The following is a 24,850-nucleotide window of genomic DNA, read 5'->3' on the forward strand; positions in this document are numbered from 1 at the left end:
ACGATGGACAGGCTAGAGGTTTAAGCGTCGTGTCAAGCTTTTAAATGTGCACGGTGGCAATCACACCAGGCCGTACGTAGTAATATGTAACTTTACGTCGTAGCTGGTCCGTTGACCTGCGTTTGGGCAAAAGTTTCATCGCCTCCTGTGAACAAAAGATATGGTATGTATACACATTCAGATTTAAAGCAACCCATAATATAGATGTCGTAGAGCCTGTATAACTAGAAATTATGAATTGGCATAGTCAGCCATGGAATTGGAGCTGCGTGTTGATGTGTGTTGCAGCTATGTTGTGTTTGTATAGGATGCAGCGTTATTTCCAGTCGGCTTCAGAAGTAATGTAAGCTTAAGAACCCATCGCGCAAGCAGCATACCTTTGCAGATGTCTCTGGCGAAAAACTGTTATTAAGTTTGAACATTGCAAACTTCGTGGTCGTGCAGAACTTGCGGTATCCCTGAAACTTGCTCATTTTGCGTCCATGAGCTTACGAATCATCGCATGGCAGAGTACTTCAGAAAATGGCATCTGTCCACGTAAGATAGATGCCCATGAGAACCATACGCACCACCCAGAAGGAAAGGATGTCCCAACCTGTTTCAAGGATACTGGCAGGGTAATACTGAGAGAGGTTGATAGTCTGTTGGTGGACGATTAATACAGTCAGTTTACTAGGTACAAAATACCGTGCCTTTTCTGGCCATCCCAGGATTGAGAAGGGCCACAGCCCAGAGGAGAACCAAGTATCGAGGACATCTTCATCTTGCTTGAGTGTAAAGTTCTCCCCATTTGTGAGGATTTTCGCTTGCTTGGTTGCTTTTTCCAAAGTCCGATCCATAACCCAGTTCTTTCCACTGGTTTTCTGTATTCAAGAGTGAGTGCGCAAGTGTTGGACTGATCATTGAAATACAAACGTCGATATCTTCTCCCTCAATTTGAACGAAATAGGCTGGGCGTTGGTGACCCCATCATAACTGCCATGAGATACACTGATCTGTATGTTTTCAAGCCAGCGATACCAACTGCTTCACTCTGTCTGGGACCGATCGAAACTTTACCTGCCCTCGTATGCTGCAATGATCGTTGAAAGAAAGTTTAGTGAGATATAGCGCGACTGACCTTGATTCTGCAACAAGAAGTTGGCAATTGACCCACCATTGAGGCTTCAAGACTGACTCGATGATCTCGCACGATTTACTGCAAGAACACCTCAACTTCAGTCACCAATCGACTTGGAATCGACACGGGCGTGTACCTACAGGGTTCTTTGCAATGGTGCACCCGATGGGCTCCAGGTGCCATAAAGGATGTTTGGGACAGGGCAAGGAGGATGGTTTGCTGGTAGCGGGATTGGTTGATAGTTTGTTGCCAGTCCCGGAGAGTGTGGGTTTACTGGGTCTTGTTGTAGATTTCGACAGTGGTGGTATGGATTCAGTTGATGCACTTGAGTTGTTCAGTGCATTGGCATTACCAGCTCCGTTGTCGCCAAAGTTAGCCCAAACAATCTGCATATCAATTGTTAGCAGGTGTGTATGAACTTTCCGATGCGGCACCTATGACAGTGACGTTCGGATGATTGACCGGAGGTCTTATGATCAAAGGACCAACAGAGTTGGTGATCACGATGATATTGTTGATTTGAGCGCCCTGAAAGGCATCGTGTAGAAGTAGTAAGTCATAAGAACCGATACTAATGGTTAGGGGACCCACTTCATCCGAATCGGAGTTAACAAAAACAAATGACGACTTCGATGCAAATGACAGAGTTGCCTGCCCTGGCGAGGTTGCAGTAATTGAAGTTCCAGAAAACACTGGTCTGAATGACTCAATGTAGCATGGCGCTCCAACAGGGCTTGTGCAGGCCAGGTTGGAAAACAAGCAGGTGTAGCCTAGCAGAGTGAGAGGCAGGATGAGGGGTGTAGGTGGCCTGGCGGAGTCCAGGGTCACGATCATACATAGTAGACATATGTAGCAGCTTGGTCACCCTGCTTCAAGAACAGTGCTGAATGGATTTGTATGCTGCAAGGCAAGGTGCAATCATTAGGTAGAATGATTTGGCCAAAAACCAAGATACTCACAGGAATCATACAGTGGCTCAAAAAAGTGTCTCAATGTTTGTAACATTTCATGTAATTGCTTTATTATGAGCCAGGGTGTGGGAATATGACTAAACTATAGGAAGGTGTCATAAAGTTATACTTCTTAGCCTCATTTGAGTTCCATATATTGTGGGAAGCTGATGTCATCATGTGCAGATATGGCTATTTTAATTTGGTGACTCATTGAGACGCTTTTTTGACTTTTAGTTTGACCAACACAATCTCAATAATTATGATACTTTATGTGACCTTCTGTTGCTCTAATCACTTCTGCCACTCTTCTAGACATGCTATCTATCAATTTTGAACATTTCTTCTTAGCACTCCTTTCTCACTCTGCTGCAAATCTGTCCTACAGCTGAAATAGCCCCTATGATGAATTTTGATAGGCTGCAAGCAATTTCTTGAATATTTTTCAGAGATATTCAATAGGGCTGATGTATAGGGACTATGCTAGACATGATAGAACATTGAGATCGTGGTATTTGAGCTGCTAGTGACCAATTTAGACATATATTTAGGATCATTATGTTATTGCAACATAGTACCTTCCTCATTAATCTATGATTTCTGTATGCTTCTGAGCAGACTCTCATCTAAAATAGAGATGTACCACTTGGTATTGGTCCTTCACTTTACTTCACACAGAGAATATACACTCTATTACATCTCATACAGTCCTATACCTCTATGTTTGTTACTCCACACTTAAGAGTTTACACAATTTTTTTTCTTTTAGTGGTTCACCTGTCTTTTTACAGATGTATTCCCAGCCATCTGACCTCATCATATTTATCTTGGTCTGATCTTATAATATGGTCCTCTTCCAGTCCTCTTTCAGTCCAGTACTGGTGCTTTAAAGCTAAAGTTTACTTTCTCTTTTTATAGGCTAGGAATAGGAGAGTCCTCTTCTTCTTGATTGTAGCTTTAATATTTGTTGCCTTGCAAGTATTATTGATGGTTTGAGTGGAAACAGAGCTGGAGATGATGGAATTGATGAATTAGGTGGCCTGAGTAGCATTAGTAGCCTGCCCAGTTAGAATATGGTAAATGTGAGATCTTCATTCATGTGAGGTAAGCTTTCAATTTAGTCACTAGCAGCTCAAATACCACGATCTCAATGTTCTATCATGTCTAGCATAGTCCCTATACATCAGCCCTATTGAATATCTCTGAAAAATATTCAAGAAATTGCTTGCAGCCTATCAAAATTCATCATAGGGGCTATTTCAGCTGTAGGACAGATTTGCAGCAGAGTGAGAAAGGAGTGCTAAGAAGAAATATTCAAAATTGATAGATAGCATGTCTAGAAGAGTGGCAGAAGTGATTAGAGCAACAGAAGGTCACATAAAGTATCATAATTATTGAGATTGTGTTGGTCAAACTAAAAGTCAAAAAAGCGTCTCAATGAGTCACCAAATTAAAATAGCCATATCTGCACATGATGACATCAGCTTCCCACACTATAGGGAACTCAAATGAGGCTAAGAAGTATAGCTTTATGACACCTTCCTATAGTTTAGTCATACTCCCACACCCTGGCTCATAATAAAGCAATTACATGAAATATTACAAACATTGAGACACTTTTTTGAGCCACTGTAGATATAGCCAAACGGTACAGTTGTTTTGGGACAAATCTTCATATCGCTCAGGTGATGAAGTTGTTTGATCATGCTCGGGGTCCACTGAGCTTGAGTTTGAGAGGCTGTTGATGTTTAGTATTGAGAGGCCGAAGATTAGCACACACTTGTCCATAATAATGCTGCCGGCTTACAAAATTTGATCGCATGTGTTAAAAGGCACATTGGATGACTTCCCGTGAGATTTAGAATTCCAGATAGGTGATTCAAACCCTATGTGCCGAGGAGCCGCTGTGAAACGTAAGCAACTTCCAACTCCGCACGTCAAACGCACCCTGTTCCAGACCCCCCTTCCAGATTCAGATTGTTATTCTAAATGACATTTCAATGTCCGCGACGAGCGTCATTCGGACTCATTCTGCACAAACAAATGTCTGGTAAGTCTGTGCACACTCCATTCTGCACAATGTGTGCTCCCATTCATGCCAGGGCTTCATTTACAATTTTTCAAGGTCATTATGGCACATTTTCGTGTGATTTGGCGAGGATAAGAAAGGACTCAGGCATTGTTACAATGTTTTTTGTATGTCCAAGTCTCCTGGATCTCTCTTTTATGCTAATTGGTGATCGCTTCAGGTGTATGCTACATTCTGCACCATGTGCAACGCGCTATGCACCTGGCTATATAAAATGTATGTCTACATTCAATATACATATCACTGATCTCTCTCTAACTTCCTACAAAGCCCAGAACATCTCATTATGCAGCCCACTGGTCAAATGTTCACACACACACACCCCCCCACTTCCGCCTGGTTATGGCATAATCCCACCAAACTCGTATTCAGCTCCCTTCTTGCCTAGTCAGCCCTACAGTGTGCTGTCAAGAGTACCGTACGAACCTGAGCAATCAGATGGCGAGGACGACAATATGATCGCACGCCAGGTTCTGTCCCAACCCTTCACACAACCTGCGCCTGCCTGCAAAGTTGCTGGTAGCCGCTGTCCCAATGCAGTGCCATCCCAAGCTAAAGGGAAGAGGAAGGCACTCGCCACAACTGAGCCACCAACCAAGAAAAGATTGGGTCGTGGTGGTCGTGCTTAGGGTACGCCGAATTACAATGATGACGATGTTGCTGCCCTGCTTGATGCTTGGCGCAAAGGGTTGGCTTGCTGTTGAGGAAGAGTTTGCTGCATGGGCAGATAGCCATGACCATCCCACTCATCCTGCAAAATCTCTTGAACTTAAGTTTACGCAGGTATGTACTCTTATATACTGTGAACTCCAGTACTGATATTCTACTTTAAGTTGGTTTGCACTATGAAGCCAACTGGTGATGCTGAGTGCCCTCCTTACATTGAACGCACTCACGAAATCGATGACTGCATGAACGAGAAGGCTGGCACCCAGGATCTCGATGACAATAAATTTGCCGATGAAGTTATCAATATCGGGTGTAATGAAGATGAGCCTCAGCGAGCCAGGACACCAAAGGTCACCATCAAGACTGAGACATGAGAGCCTGCACTTAGTATTTCCCATCATTTTGTTGACACACCCACTCCTCGACCTCGCACCTCACGCACCTCAGGTCTTGATCTTCTAACTTCAATCACTACTTCGCTTGATCCTTGACTTCAAGCTGCTCGAGATGACAAGTGCGCTGCTTGCACTTTGCAGACCACTCAACTTGTATCTATGTCCAACCAGTTGCAAGATGCGCACATGATGATTAATTCGCTACGTGATCAGCTCTTGCAGTGTGAACGCGAGCGTGCTAATGCTGAGCGTCGTGCGGACCGTCTAGAGATGCAATTGGAAATGGCTCGACTTGTGAAGAAAGGTACAGATCACTGACTGATGCCACAAACACCACGACCACGATACATATGCTGTGAAACGAAATATACTGATGGGGGAGCATCTACAATCTGGATCTCACCTGATGATGAAGACAAGGATTTCTTTAATCATGACAACTTCTGTGATGTAGTCTCTCAACAGGATTACATCAAAGATCCGAAGACTGGTCGTCACACCATTCACAGACCCTCCACTCCACCTATCCATTCTTCGAGTGCACAATTCAATGTGTCATTCACTCCAACATCTTCCTGTACCGGCACAAATGACTTATCAGTTGTGATCTCACCAACTCATGCTAGCACTGCAACTCAGCACATTCCACCTACTTTAAGTCGTTCAATGACTCAGTCTGTCTTGCCTGCTCATGCAGAAGACTAGGGTCTCAACAGAACTCAAGCGCTTTCAACAGCGCTGCTGGAGCACTCTCAACAGTGCAACTGGAGCACTTTCAACAGTGCACATCTCAAGTGCTCTCAACAGTGCAAAGTTTTCTCAGTTAGAAGGTGATGGGGGTACTTAAGTACAGTGGCTCAAAAAAGTGTCCCAATGTTTGTAGGTTTTCATGTAATTGTGTTATTGCGAGCCAGGGTGTGAGAATCTGACTAAGTCAAAGGGAGGCCCCAAAAAGCTCCGCTTCTCGGCTACAATTATGTTCCCTATAGCGTGAGAATCCATTGACGCTGTGCGAAGATATGGCTATTTTAATTAGGTGACTCATTGGGACACTTTTTTGAGTTTCTATTAAAATATGAAAATCAGATCATTTAGACATGACACCATTTACAAATATATATATATAAATGGTCCCATATTGACAATATGGTCTCATTTTAATATCCTGTACATATATAAACCCTTCCAATAACATCATGTCCCTCATAATCAGCATGAAGTCTATTTCCTCTTCTCAAAGAGATAATATCCTTTTTCTCTCCATCTCTGGTCTATCTATCAGGCAGATTGCCTCCAAAACTGGTCTGGGGAAGTCAACTATTGCCAGGGTTATCAACCAGAATATTCCCAACAAAGAAAATGTCAAAATGGGTCGTCCTTCTAAACTTACTCTGCATGACAAAAAAGCTCTTGTTCATCATATTATATCTGGAAAGGCCTCTACTGCTGTTCAAGCCACAAAATACATCAATTCCATCATCACTACCACTGTCTCCACTCAAACAGTCAGGAACACCCTCAAGGAAGCCAATCTTAAAGCTGTAGTCAAGAAGAAGAAACCCCTACTGTCACCAGCCCATAGGAAAAGGAGACTAGCATTTGCTTTAAAGCACCAGCACTGGACTATAGAGGACTGGAAGAGAGTTATTTGGTCAGATAAAACTAAAATCAATAGGATGGGGTCAGATGGTCAAGAGTATGTTTGGAAAAAGGCAGGAGATCCACTTGGAGAAAAAGAAGTGAAAGGTACTCTTAAGTTTGGAGGAGGAAATATGATGGTGTGGGGCTGCATGGGGTGGCATGGGGTGGGAATTCTATGTGAGATGGAGGGGAGGATGAATGCAGAGCAGTATGTCTCCATTCTGGAGGAGTGTCTGCTCAAAAGCATGCAAGAATCAGGTATTGATGAAGAAGACATTATCTTCCAACAAGATAATGACCTCAAGCTAAGTTGGCCACCAAATGGTTTGAGGACCATGATATTACTGTCCTATCATGGCCAGCACAGTCTCCAGACCTCAATCCCATTGAACATCTTTGGGAATTACTCAAGAGAATGCTTGCTGCCTATCAAGACCCACCTAATGGACTATTTCAGTTATGGGAGAGAGTTGTAGTAGAGTGGGGAAAGATTGCTAAGGAGGAGTGTCAGAAATTGATAGAAAGTATGCCTAGGAGGGTAGCAGCAGTCATTAAAGCTAAGGGAGGAAACACTAAGTACTAGAATTATAGAGATTATGTATAATTGATTCAAACTCAAAAAAGTGTCCCAATGAGTCACCTAATTAAAATAGCCATATCTTCGCACGGCGTCAATGGATTCTCACGCTATAGGGGACATAATTGTAGCCGAGAAGCGGAGCTTTTTGGGACCTCCCTTTGACGTAGTCAGATTCTCACACCCTGGCTCGCAATAACACAATTACATGAAAACCTACAAACATTGGGACACTTTTTTGAGCCACTGTATGTAGTATGTATATATTTGATTGATTTCTCGCAATTGGAACATGCCCTGGGCTATGATACTCTAGATATAAAAAGATGGTGACCCGAAGATCTCCAAGTAGTGGGAATGTAAGTGTCATCACAGATAACCTTGGATGCGAGCATGAAGGCGGATATGAAAAGATGGTGACCCAAAGATCCGAGGGCAGCGAAGGTTACAGAAGAATGGAGCTTTGTCCAGTGAAGTGCGTATGCAATGAAATGGGGGAGCTTTACTAGTTAGAAGACGAAGGGGGGTACTCTGGACAAGCAAAAAGGTGCATAATGAATCGACCACATAACCGGGAAACCTGCTCATGACCATAGAATGGGTCAGAATGTCTCGTCGTGGGTTGAGTAGACTGAGGTTTAGGTGGTGCCTATGTTGTATGATTAAGGATATGAATATGACGAGTGGCTACTAAAAACTGATTGATGGTGCAGGATGATAGCCCATTCATGAATTACTCTGGACAGGTAAAAAGATAGTTAATCATTGAACCATGCACATAAATGAAAACATTCTACTATGTACTTGACAAATGGAATCGAGCTACACGATCATTACTATGCTGATATGAAAATAACATGTTTTTGAATTGTGCCCAAACCATCCTATCCTGCTCGTCTTCTTGCCAAATTGGCATGTATACACTTCGTATTTCACTAATGCCTACCATCCAAACACACACATTGTTGAGCCGAACACACACTTCAAGCAGATCATGATGCTGGTCACTGAAGTTAATGTCGAGGGGAATGCGAAGACATCCAAAGGAGCCCTGAAGAGCACACATGCCCCACTCTGCCATCTGACAGAAAGAAAGCAGCTGCCAGTCAAATAAAAGCAGCTTCTGTCTTTTGGCAGGATCATTAGGGAGGCGTTGTCCTGACTTGAGTGGGGCTTTGATGTGACTGGCAATCTGATCTGTACCTTGCGGGAAAGCTGTATTGGCGACAAGGTAGTATCTATCTGGTGTGTTTGCGCTGAGTTTGTCGTAGATGAGTTGGGGCATGCAGGAGTCATGCCAGCTGCCTGGCGCATTGAGGCGGCATTGAATTATTGAGCCTGTGAGTAGTAGCAATCAGAATGAAAGACTGAGCGGATGATTTGGACAAGAGCGCACCATCAGCACTAAATGCAATGACTGAACTGACAAAGTGACTGTGCAACCACCCATTATAGGTTGTGTTCTCGATCTCTTGGTCCTGGGATGTCTGGACAGGTAAGTTGAGTCCATCTAGTGTGCCGAAGCCCCCCGTCAACAAGGGATGACACGCAATGACAAGGTCGTTTAAAACTTGAAATTGATCCCCAGAAGGCCACTGGATGTAGGCTTCGGGGATGTTCTTGAGTGTGCAAAGTAGTATGGTGAGGGAAAAATGTAGATAGCGTGAGACAGTTGTTGGGATAAGCACAAAAATTTGCATGAGGCTGACCTCTTGCATGGTTGAGTTGAGCCAATGAAGAACAAGGCCTAATGCACCAGCAGCGTCCAGGGAACGTTGATAAGCACAAGAGTGAGCAGTGGCAGGAATATCATTGCGGGGGATGGGAGTGAGATCCCAAAGAGTTGTGAAGCCATGTGAGAGAATGTAGTGAAATGTAGGGATGTCAATGCCCATGGTAGTGATAAATGCACGGTTGTTCTGTCCTGAGTAGAGCACTTGTGAAGGAGTATTCAGATGTGGATTGGGAAGTAGGTCACTATGAATAAGATGTCTTCTTCTTGTTTGTCAGCATTCAGAGCATTCATAGCGTGATTGTTCAGCTCTGACAAATATAAGGACACCGAGAATTCCAATGAGCCTTCTCTGTAATTCATTGTCTTTATCATTGTCATCAGTCAGAGTGAGAGTTTCACCAGCGATGTTGTATGTCATGTTTAGAGTTTAGGAAGTAGAATTAGATCATGAAGTTTATTTGACAGTGTCCACGGTTTAGAAACGAGTTTCTAGATGTAAATTCTACCTTGCTGAACCTCCGAACTTTAAGGTTTAGAACGAGATCTGGATTTCCAAATCCCACGGGAAGTCATCCATCATAATATACCTTTCAAGGCTACATGGGGAGCAGCTGCGCCAAGAGGCATCTGATCGGTTGGTTCCAGACACTAACACTTTTACAGTTGTTTGCATAAAGATTTTCAGTTGTGAAACCAACACGTGTTTGTATATATTTGTCACAGTACCAAAAGGGTTGTTTGCTTGGCCAAAGTCAATACTATCATTCCGGGTGTTCTGCAACTTTTTCAGCAAATCTTTTGTAACTCATCAACCACTTCATATTATCTTCCACTAATTTAAAGTATTGTATATTCATACTTCCTCTATATAAATCTGATTTTTCCTTATTTTTAGGACATTGTGGTGTGGTGTCGGATGAAAGCTGAGAAAATTCAGGGTCTGACTGCTAATCTGCAAAATATGGTCACACTGAGTCACACCTCGCCATAGCACCGGCACAGTTAACTTTGACTCTCTGTGCAGCTCTCGATTTGTTGGTGTTGAGTATTGAGTTGTCAAACTTGAAGCTTTGAATACAGCAATATATTATCATTAAGTATTGTGGTTCATGTAGTTATTGTGATTGTACTGCTGATATGGTCCTGAATAAGGTTGACTGCATGCATACATCTGTACCTCAGCACCAGTATGAGACTTCGAACTCTGCAGCTGCTGTTTGAAGATTCTTAGTCTTCTTCTCTCTGATAGCCTAGATAGCAGCAGTGAAGTTGGCTTCGTGAATTGCATCTTCTTTAGCTTCCTTCTGATGCCTACGGTTTGGTGCCATTATCTCAAGGATGTGAGCATGATGCAGGAGGAGATGACAATGCAAGACTTGATGCACTTGCCGAGTGTGCTGTAGAGGAGATTTAATTTGTTACACACTCTCCTATCCGCTGTCACATTTTCATACATGTTGTCAATTCTGCCTCTATAGCATCTTAAAATGACAGGATGGCCTGTATTGAAATTGTGTTCTGGAATCCTGACAAGGTGATTGTTGGAATCATTGTATTGCATCATCATCATCATCATCATCATCATCATCATCATCGGCCTTAGACCCTTTTCTAATGTCAACAGTGATGACAACAACAAGGAAGATGCTGCACCATGTTCCATGGCTACCCCTCCCCTTGCTTTACCTCTGAATGCTCCACCTGTGCCTCCTGCTTGTTGCTCTGGAAGGATTGTGAATCCAAATGAGCATGGACAACAGTTTGGCGAGCAACTCGCTGCAGATGCAGCATGTCTTCAATGACAGCGAGATCTTCAGGATGCCTGCTCCAAGGGATTCCTCCTGCAGACGATCCTGATGCACATGTACCTCCAATCCCTATTGTTCCTCGTCCTGCTCTACTGCCAGCACCATCTCATCCCCTTGCTGATGACAACAACATAAAGTGTGTATTCCTCTGAGGGAAACTCACAGAGGATGTGTACATGTGCCAACCACTGGGATTTGAATGTTTTGCACCTGATATCAGTGCCCTCATCTGCCACCTCCTTTCTTTGCTATATGGTCTCAAACAAGCAGTGTATGATTGGTATGAACTTCTGCATGAAGTTCTTATGCATCTCAGTTTCCTCTGCATAGAAGCTGATTATGTCATCTCTGTGTACGACCACATCAATGGTGAGGGTGAGCGCATCATTTGCATCATTGCCTGGCATGTTGATGATGGCCTTGCAGCTGCCAGCAACCGCCCTTTCCTCATTAGTATAAAGGGGCAGATTGCAAAACATTTTGGCATAACTGATCTCGGTCCGGTGTCAAAACATCTTGGGATTCAATTTGAACAAAATTGTACGTCCTGCGAGCTTTAGATGCATCAAACCGATTATATCTCGTACCTTTTCAAAGAACATGGCTTAGTTGGTTGCAATTCAGTTTCTCCCCTATGGACACTTGTAGAAGTATCTAGACTTTAGGATAGGATTGAATATAATATTTGGACTCCATTTTATTCTAATAACACTACAGTATATATACTAAGGTTCGCTAAATGTATGTACCCAGTCTGTTGTGTGCGAGGAATGGTAGCTAGATGAGAAGGGGTGAAAGTGAAAGAAAGGGTGAAGTGGGGTAAAACTCAAATAGACCTCTGGACATGAGTATAGTATCAGCATGAGGGGATTGCTACTGAGAATGATTCCTCTAAGTAAAATATGCTGAGGGGAACTTGGGAAACTAGTAAGTAAAGTTGAGAAGCAAGAAAACGCGAAAGCTGAGGGTGAGCCAATGTGAGCCGATGCAATGCAAAGCGATACAAGCCGACGCGGTACGATGCACTGTACGTATGAGGTGATGTAGGAATGTGCGGGTGAAGGTACATTTGCATACTTAGAGTGTGAGACCGAGCCAATGTATAGAAAGCGTGAAAGCTGACAGACACGCGAAAGTGTTGATATATTCAAGTAAGGTAGCCAACAGAAAGACATGCACCAAGATAAGCCGGAATTTTACTGAATGCAAGTGCAGATGTTTTGTTTTTGTGTGCAGAGTAGTGATAGATTTCCAGTGGGGAAACAAGATACATGAACTTCATAAATATGGGATATATATGTATGTGCACCTAAGCACTGTTCAGGACCGAGTAGATAACAATAAGTATGTAAGTAGGGTCAGTGACACATGTAATGAGAATATAAATGAAATAACTTCAGAAATAAAGTCAGTCTAATACTAATTGAGTATGGTATACACCAATGAATCAACGGAGGATATGGATAGGATGGACAGAGGATGCGCGAAGGATCTGAAGAAAGGCCAATGCGAGCTGATGACCCTTGACCATCAGCTGACAATAAAATACCGTGCACTATGTCAAAAGCAATGTAGGATGTAATAGAGTCTGAGAAATGGCAAATATGGCCTATACAAGGCTGATGTTAAGACCATGCACAAAGGGTAGGACTGATTCTGAGGGGCTTGGCTTCAGCTCGTGTGCTGCGCCCCTTACCCAAGTACGTGCCCTTAATTTCAGATTGGTGTCCAAGGAAAGTCCAAAGACGTCCGAAGGACATCTGAAGGCATGGGAAACTTCGGAAGGACTTTCCGGACGGGTGCAAGTAACTTCCAGATGAGTGCGGTGTAGAGAATCATGCCTCTCATGGCGTGATATGGTAGTTTTCACCAAGGAGTATACAGCACGAACTCATAGCATTACTCTGTGCGCTACCCGCAGCTAATTCCTATATGAGGCGCAGCTTTCCCGCGCTTGCGCGCCCTATAGCGCCAGCCATCCAGAAGCATCCATCCACTGTCCACCAAGCCCTCTAGTGCGTATATTTCCATTTCTTTTATTAGCATATCATTCCACCTTTATTTTTATCATGAATTCTCACTTATATATATCTTTACATACCTACTCGGTAGCGCTTCGGCTCCGCATGACCGCGCTTAGGCGCGCTATATAAGCGCCAGCAGTACATACTATTACTTACTTACCTTTCACACCTTACTTTTCACCTTAACTTACTTTTCCTACTTTTCACTTACTAGTTACTACCCACTTACTACTTAGCAGAATATAGTAGAAAGCTATTCCTTTACATTTTGCACTCTTATATCTCTTATCTTGCTTTATATCACTACTTAAGCTTAGTTTCTCATTTCCGCATACGCGCGCGCACTTTCCCACGCTTCGCGCTAAATACGCGCGCGTGTTCCCGCGCCTTTGTACCTTGCGCGCTCCTGCACTTTCTCGCGCTTCGCTTAAGCGCACACTTCTAGATCCTTGCTGCACTCACTTCCCCTATAGGGTCGAACGCACTTGCTTCTCAAGTAACGCAGACTAGGCAGCGCGTGACCTTACAACTTTTACAGATACAGTCAGGAGCTTCTTTTGTTCCTCATTGTATTGTAGTTTCTACAGCGGGAAAGTTCCGGAGGAACTTCCAGAAATTACGATGAGGTTTCATCCTGATATGGATATGTATAATGGCTACTCGGGACTTGTCCTGAGTAGAAGTAAACAGAGGAAAGGCTGCAAGGACAAAGTCTGAAGCAGAATAGGTCCGGAGGACCGCAGGAAAGATCCGGATGAACTTCTGGAAACTACGGAGGATCGGATGAGCGGATGAGCGGAGTATCGGATAAGCAGAGCTTTGGCCTAGGGAGAAACTCCCTAGGCCTGAGATGGATAACAACTAAGTTGGAAGACTAGAACTGATATGAGGACTTAGAGTGAAGACTAGTGCAAGGACTAATATGATATTCAGACTGAGGTACTACAAGACATATACACGAGTTTATATACTAAGAGAAATAATGGAAGGATCAATAAGCAGAGTCCGAGGCTATGTATGAAGCATATGCAAAGGTTGACAAATGCGAGTCGGAAATGAACATAGGTTAATGGATCAGTAAGCATACCAGTAATAGATATAACCGACACAGTGGAATAGAGGAAATACCGAATAGGCTGTGTATAACATTATAAGAACAGGAAATGAATTAGGAAGCTTATCTATATCGGATCGGAAGCAGATCTATACATCAGATCAGACCGGATCGGATATGGTCCGGATGAGATGCGTGGATATATAGGATGTGGCATTAGGGCGATGGGACAAGGATGGATGATGCAGGCTAGCTGCGAAGGATAAGGGATCCGGACATGGACATGCGGATGTGGATGTGCAGAGGTGCAGGGATCCGGATGGGTACTGGAGACATGGATAGGACATCCGAAGGTCCAGATGAGGCATGGGAATATTATCGGATGTAGGTCCGGAATACGGGATATGACAGCTGAAAAGACCATTGGTCTTACACTGTGTATGTGTAAGTGTGGACTTGTCCATGGTCTGTGTTGACAATGACAAATCGTGTCCGTCTTGGATAATTCTGGTTATTAGTTGTTTCCTACATTATTCATACTTCGTACATATTACTAAGCTTTCTCTCCTGTGCTCGTACCTTCATCTCCATTATGCGCTAACTCTAACAATGCTCACTTCCCATTCTGACATGACACCAACATTCACCCTCATATTGAGAATCTGACCTCTGAGTTCTGCAAACTCATCGGTGAGTTACTGTATCTAGCCATGTACACACATCCCGATATCGCGGTTGCCGTCATGAAACTCGCACAATACAACTGCTCCCTCAAAGCATGCCACTATGCAGCTGCCAAACACGTACTATGTTTCCTAGCTGGCACCATCTCCCTTCATACACATTATGGGGGTGTGTCAGTCAACTCAGAGCTCCATGGCTTTAGCAATTCAGATTGGGCCAGCTGCCCCGAGGACCATATATCCATATCTGGATATGTATGGTTCTTTAATGGGGGCCCTGTTTCTCATTCATTCAAAAAGCAACTTACCCATGCCCTCTCCTCCACCAAAGCTGAGTATATGGTGTTAACAGCTGCCATTCAGGACGGCTTGTGGCTCATCTCATTCTTTGAGTGCTTGAAGCTCCTGCTCACTTTGCCCCTTTGCCTCTACACCAATAATGCTGGAGCCATAGCTCTGAGTGAGGAAGCTGCCAACCACATCCTTACCAAACATATAGATCTTTGGTACCATTTTATTTGCGCACACATCGAGGCTGGAACATTCAAGCCTAAGTGGCTCTCCACTCACAATAACATTGTCGATATCTTCACGAAGTGTCTTCCCCGTCCTCTATTTCATTGTCATCAATCCAGACTTTCACTTGTTTCATGTTAGTTTGCAACAACATGTTGTTGTGGGGGTGTGTTGGAATCATTGTATCATGTTGTCATTGTCATTGGTGTGTGCGAGGAATGATAGCTAGATGAGAAGGGGTGAAAGGGGAAGGAAGGGTGAAATGGGGTAAAACTCAAATAGACCTCTGGACGCAAGTATATAATTCGGCCCAAGGGGATTGCTACTGAGAACAATTCCTCTATGTAAAAATTGGAGGAAAATAATAAGGGAGGTTGAGAATGGATGAAATGCAAGGATTAGCACAATGTGATGTGAGCGTGAGCGAGCTGCTGTTGACGCGGCATGAAGTGAGGTTGAGCGGCCAAAGATACATTGATGCGCAGTAAGGCGCAGCCATGCAGAATAATGTATGGGTGCTGCAAAGTGTCAAGGCGAAATGGCGAGATGGTAGACTTGTAAGTAGTGCAGCAGCTACCAAAACAAGGGATTGATATGATAATGCAGCCGTTAGATAGACACGCGCAGCAGTTGATGTGAAGTTTAGATTTTAAATTCGAACAATAATGCATGCAAGCGGATGATAGATTCTATATGGGAGGTAAGAAGATACATGAAAATCCCTAAGTACAAGTATATATTGGAGCATGCCAAAGCGCTATTTGGAGCTGAGTAGGTAGCGGTAGTAGGTTATAAGGGTCCATGACAAAATTAATAGAGATATAAATGATATAGCATCGGAAATACAGTCAGTCTATTCCAAATCAAGTGAAATATGCACCAATTGACCAGCAGAGGACAAGGATAGGACAGGATAAGAATGTGCGATGGAGCCGAGGAGAAGCCAGTACAGTCCGATACACGCACGTGAACCGCAGCCCTCGGCTGATAGCAGAAAAGATGCATGCCATGTTAGCGTTAGCGCACGCAATGCGAGGACCTATGGAACAACGCAAAAATAGTCTTTAAAAGGCCACAAGGACTCTAAGTCCTACACCAGATTCAATTCAACCCACCCCAGACCTAGAGACACATGCTCCTACCCCAATCCTACCCCATGAAACCCCTTATGCTACCATTCCACCAGCATCTGTGACTCCTGCAGCCAGTTGAGAAACCTCTGCTGGACCATCCAACCTTCCTGTCACATGCACCAAGAAGAGTAAAGCTTGTGCTGTTGAAGATGTTGATATGCTTGCAAATTCTTGCCATCTGTCACAACTTCCACCAGTCTCCACTCAATGATATGCTGAACAAGAGCTGGTCCTTCAGCAGCAGAAAGCACAAGATGCTGAACAGCGTGACCTTGCATGGCATGCAGCCAACACTATTTATGCCTATGGCTGGTCCAAGGTAGGTACTCAAATTTATAGTAATTGAGCACTCCTCATGATAGTTATTTTATAGGATGGCAATGAGGCTGAGATGTTCAAGGTCCAGAATGGATTTACCTATCCCCAGCTCTGGATGACTGCCTCCATCCCTTCCGCTCTATGCTTGACTGCTGGCGAGGACAGCTCCTCCATGCTGCAATACTATAACACAGCAAGGATCAGATGGGGCAATATTATCCAGGGCCATGCCATCACTCTCGACACACCCATATCTTTGTGTGCAATGTTGGTGTCTCTGTCATGCCTGACTTGTCAACAACTTTATGCGTGGCAACTATCCTCAACTCAACCACTGTGACACCTCTCAACCATGGAGCTCTAAGCCATGTGAACACAATCACCTCGCGGCCTGTCCCTCAACATTAGGCATTCTACTGGCGCTGATACGAAGAATGACATTACTGCATATCCTGTCATGCCAATGCACTACATGAAAGCTTTCAAGGTATGGGGAGGCACATAAGGTAGTGGTGGTACTTCATGTACAGGATGGCACAGGTATCTCTTTGCTCACATGTAAGTAAGGCAATTGCTGTCTACCATAGGTAAAACAAAAATGCCTGTGTTTCAGCTTGCAGCTGGTCATCGAATGGTGCTTCTGAATGAATGCGAGACAATGTGTGCTCAGTTTCCCAAGGATGATCTCAAGGACCTCAGCATATGTCACCACATAATAAATTTTTTTAGGTGTTGTCATCTATGGATATATCACAGCTAGCAGAGTAGTGCTGCTGTGGTCCGGTTCAGAGGGTCCTAGGTGAGAACCAAGAACCGGACCATCGGTTCAGTTCTACAAAATATCTGAACCCAGAACCAGACCATAGAGAACTGTTCTCTATGGTCCGGTTTGGTTTTTTTGGGGTCCGAACCTAAACCGAACAAAAAAAAAACAAATTGTAAGAGCACGCAAAAAACATTGACAAAGTACTAAGTAGTCTACATGCATGTTGAGTAACTAATCTAACAACATGGCTGCTCCTCCCCAATTACCATGTGCAATAGAGGTATCAGGAGAGCAGTTACGATAACGAGTAGTTGGCAGCGAAGGGATGGCGATCATGGGCATGGGTCGAGGATGGCGGCGAGCAGCAGCATAAGATTGAGCACCAGTCCCTGAGTCAGAGAGGTAGTGGGAGGATGCTGAAGGTAGCGAGAGGGCACTGAACTTGATGGTAGGAGGTTCGATCCAATGGTGTCAAAAGCAAGTGTCTTGATGTGAGTCCAGGATGCGAGGGAGGGGCCTTTGATAGGAACGAGCATTATCCAAATCAGTGGACGTGTCAAGAAGACAGAACAATCATACAGCAGAGAAGCCACAAGGAAAGGGACAACAGGAGGTGCAGAAATGAGACATACTAGGCTCCTTGATGCAAGACTCGTATGTGTTGCATTCCACGACCAAGTCTTTGGTGTTCCCGTAAATTGACTTGGGAGAGGGGAATATCGACTGTGTTTATAAAATTAGTATAGGATTCTTCAGCAAGGGTGACTGGACTAGATGGACTATGAGAGAACATGAATGTATGGTAGGATTCTGGGTGGTCACGAGGAATGCCAACATACTTGTCCATGTTGAAAGTGATGACCTGCTTGAACCTGTAGTCATGAGTGGATAAATGCAACTTTGAGTATACTGGTTCAGCACTCATGATAAACTGCCCTCTTTGATCAACACATGGTGTGGATCCAGAGAAAGTACTGCAAGGGAAAGGAAGTGTACGAGGAGAGATGGATCTGAGTGCGTGGGTGATCAAGGAAACATATATCTGTGACATATTTAAACAAATGTCAGTGTGTGAGAGAATCAAAATTTTGATTACTTAGTATGTACCTTCAAAAAGGCTAAAGGCAGAAGAGTAGAGTGCAAATCCCAAAGCTCAGTCAACGTTAAAGTAAGTGGCATCAAAGTCAGAGTTGAGAAGGGTTCGGAACGGTTCAGCAGGACCTAGAACCAAGAACCAATTTCCAGTTTGGTTCAGGCTGACACCAGAACCGTGGACTGAACCATCCAGAACTGGACCAAAAGTCCAGTTCAAACCATGGTTCTGAACCAGACCGTGGCAGCACTATAGCAGAGAGGAAACACGAAAGACTTGGTGAGAGATTAGCAGGTGGTTTACTGATGTCCTGGTCTCTGAGCTGCACCAAAAGGATATCATTCTTGAGACTAGTTGCTAGACTGATGAAGCAGAAAATAGCAGCCAGTGAAATCTTCAGCCCAGATGGGTCAGCACACTGCAAGAGCTGCAGAAGCTGGTTCAGGTTGTCCATGGTGACTGCTTGCAATGTGCATGTGCCAGTGTGGTCACCGGCAGCTGAGCCAAGTACATGTATTATATTATATTGTAATGGCACCTACACACCGAGTCCCCGACTCCATTTTTGCACAATCCTTGAGCCTTTTCCTTAAGTACATCCCTCCCTCACTCTTCCAAAGCTCACAGACAGTCACACCAATTTCGAAATTGCCTTGTCCTTACAAGATGTAGAAAATATTAGTATATTATTATATTATACATATGACAAAATATATTATAAAAATGGATTATGTCATGTTGATGTGCATTGGGTGAAAGGCACAAATGGGGCAGAATTCCAAGAACCCAGATGTCCTCACTGTACATGTCATATCCCGTATTCCGGACCTACATCTGATAATATTCCCACGCCTCATCCGGACCTTCGGATATCCTATCCATGTCTGCAGTCCTCTATCCATCCGGATCCCTGCACCTCCGCACATCCACATCCAGATCCCTTTACCTTCGCAGCTAGCCTGCATCGTTCACCCTTGTCCCATTGCCCTAATATTATATCTTGCATATCCACGCATCTCATCCGGACCACATCCGATCCGGTCCGATCCAATCCTATCCGACGTATAGATACATTTCCTATCCGATATACGATAAGCTTCTTGATTCATTTCCTGTGCATATAATGTTAACACAGCCTATCCGGTATTCCTTGTTCCCGGTACCTCGGTTATATCTATTACCGGTATGCTTACTGATCCATTAACCTATGTTCATTTCCGACTCGCATTTGTTAACCTTTGCATATGCTTCATACATAGCCTCGGACTCTGCTTATTGATCCTTCCATTATTTCTCTTAGTATATAAACTCGTGTATATGTCTTGTAGTACCTCAGTCTGAATATCATATTAGTCCTCGCACTAGTCTTCACTCTAAGTCCTCATATCAGTTCTAGTCTTCCAACTTAGTTGATATCTATCTCAGGCCTAGGGAGTTTCTCCCTAGGCCAGAGCTCCGCTTCTCTGCTCCTCCGCTCCTCCACTCATCTGAAGTTCCAGAAGTTCGTCCGGAACTTTCCCATGGTCCTCCGGACCTATTCTGCTTCGGACTTTGTCCTTGCAGCCTTTCCTCTGTCTGCTTCTACTCAGGACAAGTCCTGAGTAGCCATTACACGTATCTGTAAAAGGACGAAACCTCATCGTAATTTCCGGAAGTTCCTCCGGAACTTTCCCGCACTCATCCGGAAGTTACTTGTAGCCGTCCGGAAGGTCCTTCCGAAGTTTCCCGCGCCTTCGGACATCCTTCAGATGTCTTCGGACTTTCTTCGGACACCAATCTGAAATTAAGGGCACATACTCGGGTAAGGGGCGCAGCGCACGAGCTGAAGCCAAGCCCCTCAGAATCAGTCCTACCCTTTGTGCATGGTCTTAACAGTACACCACCAGCGGCTGCTTTAGGCTGTAGCAATATAGTGAGAAAACTATTTACAACACCCGGAAACCAGGCAAATACAAGGTTGAATATAGACATGGTACATAAATAAATAAATTATGCTGTAAAGCTAATAGATCAGATCTTTACCAAAGGTTTTTTCCCGACCTGTGCAACTGATTGGTTACAGCTCAAATTCGGTCCGATCCAGGGCAAGTTCATAGGTCTAAGCATCAGACCTATGGTATGCCTATAAAAAAGCTTGTGTGAACATCCTAGCTAGAATTTCATTAATGAAGTCAAGGTAGCTTGCTAGTATTCACTATGTGTATCCTACACAAAATACACCAAGTTCAATTTCCCTGAGCATATGGAAGGCAAATGGCATCATGTAGAACTTAAATTGCTTTGTGTATGGTAGATGTCACACTGATCAAGATGCTTGCGCTGCGAGACTTAGCAAAATTTGTGAGGAGATCACCTATAGGTGATTATATACTATTAGCAACATCAGATATAAAAGCACTGATAGCTTAATGGTACAGCTTGGTTGTGAATTTAGAATGTTCCAAGTGGAATGCTTGAGTTCGAACCTGCTCTGTTTCATTTTAAATTTTTGTTTACTTTTTTCAGAATGCTGCTATATATGATATATCTTGTATAGGTATACTTCCCAGCTTGATATGAGGACTTAGAGTGAAAACTAGTGCAAGGACTAATATGATATTCAGACTGAGGAACTACAGGACATATACAAGAGTTTATATACTAAGTGACTATTGGAAAGATCAATAAGCAAAGGTCCGAGGCTATGTATGAAGCATAAGCAAAGTTATCAAATGCGAGTCGGAAATGAAGCATAGGTTAACAGATCAGTAAGCATACCGGTAGTAAGTATAACCGACACAGCGGAATAGAGGAAATACCGAATAGGCTGTGTATAACATTATAAGAACAGGAAATGAATTAGGAAGCTTATCTATATCGGATCGGAAGCGGATCTATACATCGGATTGGACCGGATTGGATATGGTCCGGATGAGATGCGTGGATATATAGGATGTGGCATTAGGGCAATGGAACAAGGATTAATGATGCAGGCTAGCTGCGAAGGATAAGGGATCTGGACGTGGACATGCGGATGTGGATGTGCAGAGGTGCAGGGATCCGGATGGGTACTGGAGACATGGATAGGACATCCGAAGGTCCGGATGAGTCGTGGGAATATTATTGGATGTAGGTCCGGAATACGGGATATGACATGTGATCAACTACCTCGACCTCATCTAGAATAGCATGTGGTCTTATTCCTTGTCTGAACCTATCCAACATGTCAAAATAAAAAACACCACATGCAGCACCATCGGGACCACGGCCAAACATGAGTCTTACATCAAATTTTGCACACTTGTTAAATTTGATGTCACTGGTCTTGCGCGTACTAGGGACAATGCGCATAGCTTTAAATACCTATGTCATCTGTTTACAGGTCTACTGATGCCCCGCCCGCAAGGTGGGCGGGGCATCTTGCACCTCATCCAACATTCGCTCGATGAAGAGAATCACTCCGAGCTCACCTGCCCTCGACACTCTCATTCGCATTCCAACAAATTTGGCGACTTTCTCACACATTTGCATCTATTTCTAAATGCTTCTGTCACTCATTCAGTTTGGACACATTCGCAGACGTTCTCGTGCATTGGTGTTCATTTTCAAATGCTTCCGGCCTTTTTTGCATATCAGTACTTGTTGCCGTGTCTCCCCGCATGTATCTGCGCATATCCGGCCAGCTCCCACTGTACAGGTGAGTACTTCAAGTTCATATCTCAAACCATACTTGCAATTTTACATTTACAGTACTCGGGCCACAGCTCAGGCCAGAGCTGAGCCAAAGCCAGCCGTCATTGGCGGCTTTGGCCTGGCCTGGATTTTTGCCTGGATCGAAAATTAAGCTCTTGTATTGCTCGTGCTCATCTTGTAGACATTCAAGCGTCTAGGAAATTTTCAAACACCTATCTCAGGGACTTGATTCTGTCACCTTGGGCGCCAGCGCAACCAACCACACTTTGGCATCCGTGTGCAGAGCCCCATTTATATATTTCCACCATCTCTTCCTCTCTACTTTTCTTCTGTGTCTCCTCCAGCCCAAAACATCGCAAGTGCATCATCATGGCCCAGTCCCATAACTATCAACATCAACCTTCTGATCAACAAGTAAGTAGCAAGCTAGATTCAGTTGTCCATAATACTCATGGACACACAGGAATACGATCGAGGCTGACAGTGTTACAAATATGTAAATTTCAACCAATCAGCATGGTATAATTAACATTTGACTCTATTGTCTGAAAGGTCAAGTATGCTAGAGCAGATCCGGGATGGACTCAGACCGAATAATGCGAATGAGGACCGTGGAAGCCTAGCCGAAGATATGTAATCATCAACCAATAAGCACGGTGACCTGCACCAAACTGGTTCGGTGCATGGATGACTAATACTCTCCTATGAGCCCTATGCCCTATAAAATCATTTTTCCTGTGATCTGAAGTCAGACTAAGGCTAAGGGAATATTTTTCGCTTTTTTTCATTTTACGAGATTATACGCGAGTGGATTGAATATTTTTGTACATTTATTTTTGTGATGAGTTTTGCTTAGTCAGCCATGAGGATGACTCAGAAAGATTCTCACACATATCAGGTGACTATGAAAAATATGTTTGCATAAGGTTACCCTGTGGGAAAGCTTACAAATCCTTAAATATGCATCTTATGTCATTATGCTACCAATCAATTCATCAGCCACAGATTGCACAAACATATGTACACAATATGTAATCACTTTCTCACTCTTTGTCTAGCTGAGTCATCAAGAGACACCTGACCCATGGGCTATACACAGCTCTTGCTGACTCATCATTATACCAACGAGAGTTATGAATATTTACTTTTTGACTCAAAGATATCGTGTGACTTGGTACTATCACAGTAAAGTTACAACTTTAAGTACGAGAAACTAGTAGTATAGCCACCAATTTGTCTATATAAGGAGCTGTTTCTTGCCCAATAAATGCATGCCCAAGTGCCACTTTTACCCTCTCAGAATAAAATTGTGAGTGAAGTGTGAATCAGCATTCAGCAAGTGTGGTTCAAGGTTGGAGCTCACCGTGCTCAACAACCAGCACAACATATCTGAGCTCACTGTGTTGAACATCTAGCACATACCTTGAGCTCACTGTGTCTGACAACTAGCAAGACTAGTTTTATTTTCCTTTTGTTTTTTTTCTCTTTTTGTTTTATTCTGTGTCTCTGTGTCTGTCTATCTCTCTGTGTCTGTGTCTCTCTGAGATTGTTTCTGAGATTGTTTTTCTCTCTGTCTCTCTGGAAACGTGTCTGAGATTTGTGACTGTGAAACTAACATCTCTGTTTCTCTGTTTCACTCTCTGTGTCTCTCAAGTTTGAGTGTGGTGTGTTGGTGACTGTGTGTGCTGACCATCTCCTTTGATCGCTGTCTCTGTGTGTCGTGATCGTTGTTGCTAACAGTCTCTGTGAATGTGACTGTGTTGGTGTTTCTGTTGTAGCAGTCTGATTGTGTTGTTGTTCCTTCCTATCAACTTTCTCTCAAGTATCAAAGTTTCAGTCTCATTCTTACCCAGAAGTTTGGTGTTGTCTCTTTTGTCCACTGAAGACTTAGGATAGTCTTGTGGGGAGACTTTAGGTGTTGACAGTGAATCACTGACCTCAGACATCTGCGTGTTATACTGGGCCAAAGTAGTCATTTGCGAGTTAGGCTTTAGCTATTGAAAAGGGGACTTGGTATTGAAGTCCAAGGCCGCCCGTTCCTGAGTCTGTTTGAATACTCATTATGAGTTCCTTGGCAGCAGGTTCAATATTAGGCTAAGAGTGCTATGGTAGCTCTGACTAGGTCTGACAGTAGTCTCACCTGTTTTGTTCTTGAGGGGGATTATCATTGTAACTCCACACAACTTGCTGCACTAAGTTTGTGTACGAATCATTGTTGCTGTGTGAAGTGTTAGGAGAAGTGTCTGTTTGTATTGTGTCATCTCTATACTGTTAGAGTGACTGTGTCTCTTGATAATTTTGCTGTTGTTTGGTTGTTGTTGTTGTTGTTGATCGCTGACCAATCGGGTTCTGTTTCTGTTATCATTGTGCTTCATATCCATACTGTTGGATTGACTGTTGACTGTTGATTGTTGACTGCTGACTGTTGTGCAGAGCTATACATTCCTGACTGTACCTTAGGAGCAAAGACAAGCCACCCACGAACGACCACATTATCAGTCATTGGTATTTGTCTGAATCGCTGACCGTGGAGATATTTGGTTTTATAGGTGTTTATCTATAGATCATCTATCTAAGAAGACAATGGTACACTTGATGTCTAACTAT

The 24,850-nt window shown here is 43.6% G+C and overlaps 5 protein-coding genes across 5 annotated transcripts; 3 read left to right on the forward strand and 2 right to left on the reverse strand.

Annotated features, from left to right (window-relative positions):
* Positions 1-515: 515 nt before the first annotated feature.
* F5891DRAFT_1186808 (tRNA synthetases class I-domain-containing protein) lies at positions 516-1,954 on the reverse strand (the record flags this gene model as incomplete). Its single annotated transcript, XM_041366740.1, has 4 exons — positions 516-863; positions 1,261-1,506; positions 1,562-1,648; positions 1,712-1,954. 4 exons carry the CDS (start codon positions 1,952-1,954, stop codon positions 516-518), a joined length of 924 nt encoding a protein of 307 aa, XP_041227804.1.
* Positions 1,955-4,070: 2,116 nt separating this feature from the next.
* F5891DRAFT_1186809 (uncharacterized protein) lies at positions 4,071-4,788 on the forward strand (the record flags this gene model as incomplete). Its single annotated transcript, XM_041366741.1, has 4 exons — positions 4,071-4,120; positions 4,173-4,266; positions 4,320-4,375; positions 4,452-4,788. The coding sequence occupies 4 exons, from the start codon at positions 4,071-4,073 to the stop codon at positions 4,786-4,788; spliced, it is 537 nt and encodes a 178-aa protein (XP_041227805.1).
* Positions 4,789-4,813: 25 nt separating this feature from the next.
* F5891DRAFT_1186810 (uncharacterized protein) lies at positions 4,814-5,202 on the forward strand (the record flags this gene model as incomplete). Its single annotated transcript, XM_041366742.1, has 2 exons — positions 4,814-4,942; positions 4,993-5,202. The coding sequence occupies 2 exons, from the start codon at positions 4,814-4,816 to the stop codon at positions 5,200-5,202; spliced, it is 339 nt and encodes a 112-aa protein (XP_041227806.1).
* A 10,556-nt stretch (positions 5,203-15,758) lies between these two features.
* F5891DRAFT_978934 (uncharacterized protein) lies at positions 15,759-17,360 on the forward strand (the record flags this gene model as incomplete). The annotated part of the gene is made up of 8 exons (XM_041376823.1): positions 15,759-15,818; positions 15,948-15,961; positions 16,110-16,207; positions 16,619-16,713; positions 16,768-16,970; positions 17,121-17,199; positions 17,243-17,270; positions 17,326-17,360. The coding sequence occupies 8 exons, from the start codon at positions 15,759-15,761 to the stop codon at positions 17,358-17,360; spliced, it is 612 nt and encodes a 203-aa protein (XP_041227807.1).
* A 147-nt stretch (positions 17,361-17,507) lies between these two features.
* Positions 17,508-19,025, reverse strand: F5891DRAFT_978935 (uncharacterized protein; the record flags this gene model as incomplete). Its single annotated transcript, XM_041376824.1, has 6 exons — positions 17,508-17,623; positions 17,745-17,894; positions 18,111-18,201; positions 18,318-18,350; positions 18,586-18,596; positions 18,740-19,025. The coding sequence occupies 6 exons, from the start codon at positions 19,023-19,025 to the stop codon at positions 17,508-17,510; spliced, it is 687 nt and encodes a 228-aa protein (XP_041227808.1).
* Between the last annotated feature and the right edge of the window lie 5,825 nt (positions 19,026-24,850).

Source organism: Suillus fuscotomentosus (assembly GCF_016647785.1).
Source record: "Suillus fuscotomentosus strain FC203 chromosome Unknown F5891scaffold_18, whole genome shotgun sequence".
In the NCBI taxonomy this organism is placed as follows: Eukaryota; Fungi; Basidiomycota; class Agaricomycetes; order Boletales; family Suillaceae; genus Suillus; species Suillus fuscotomentosus.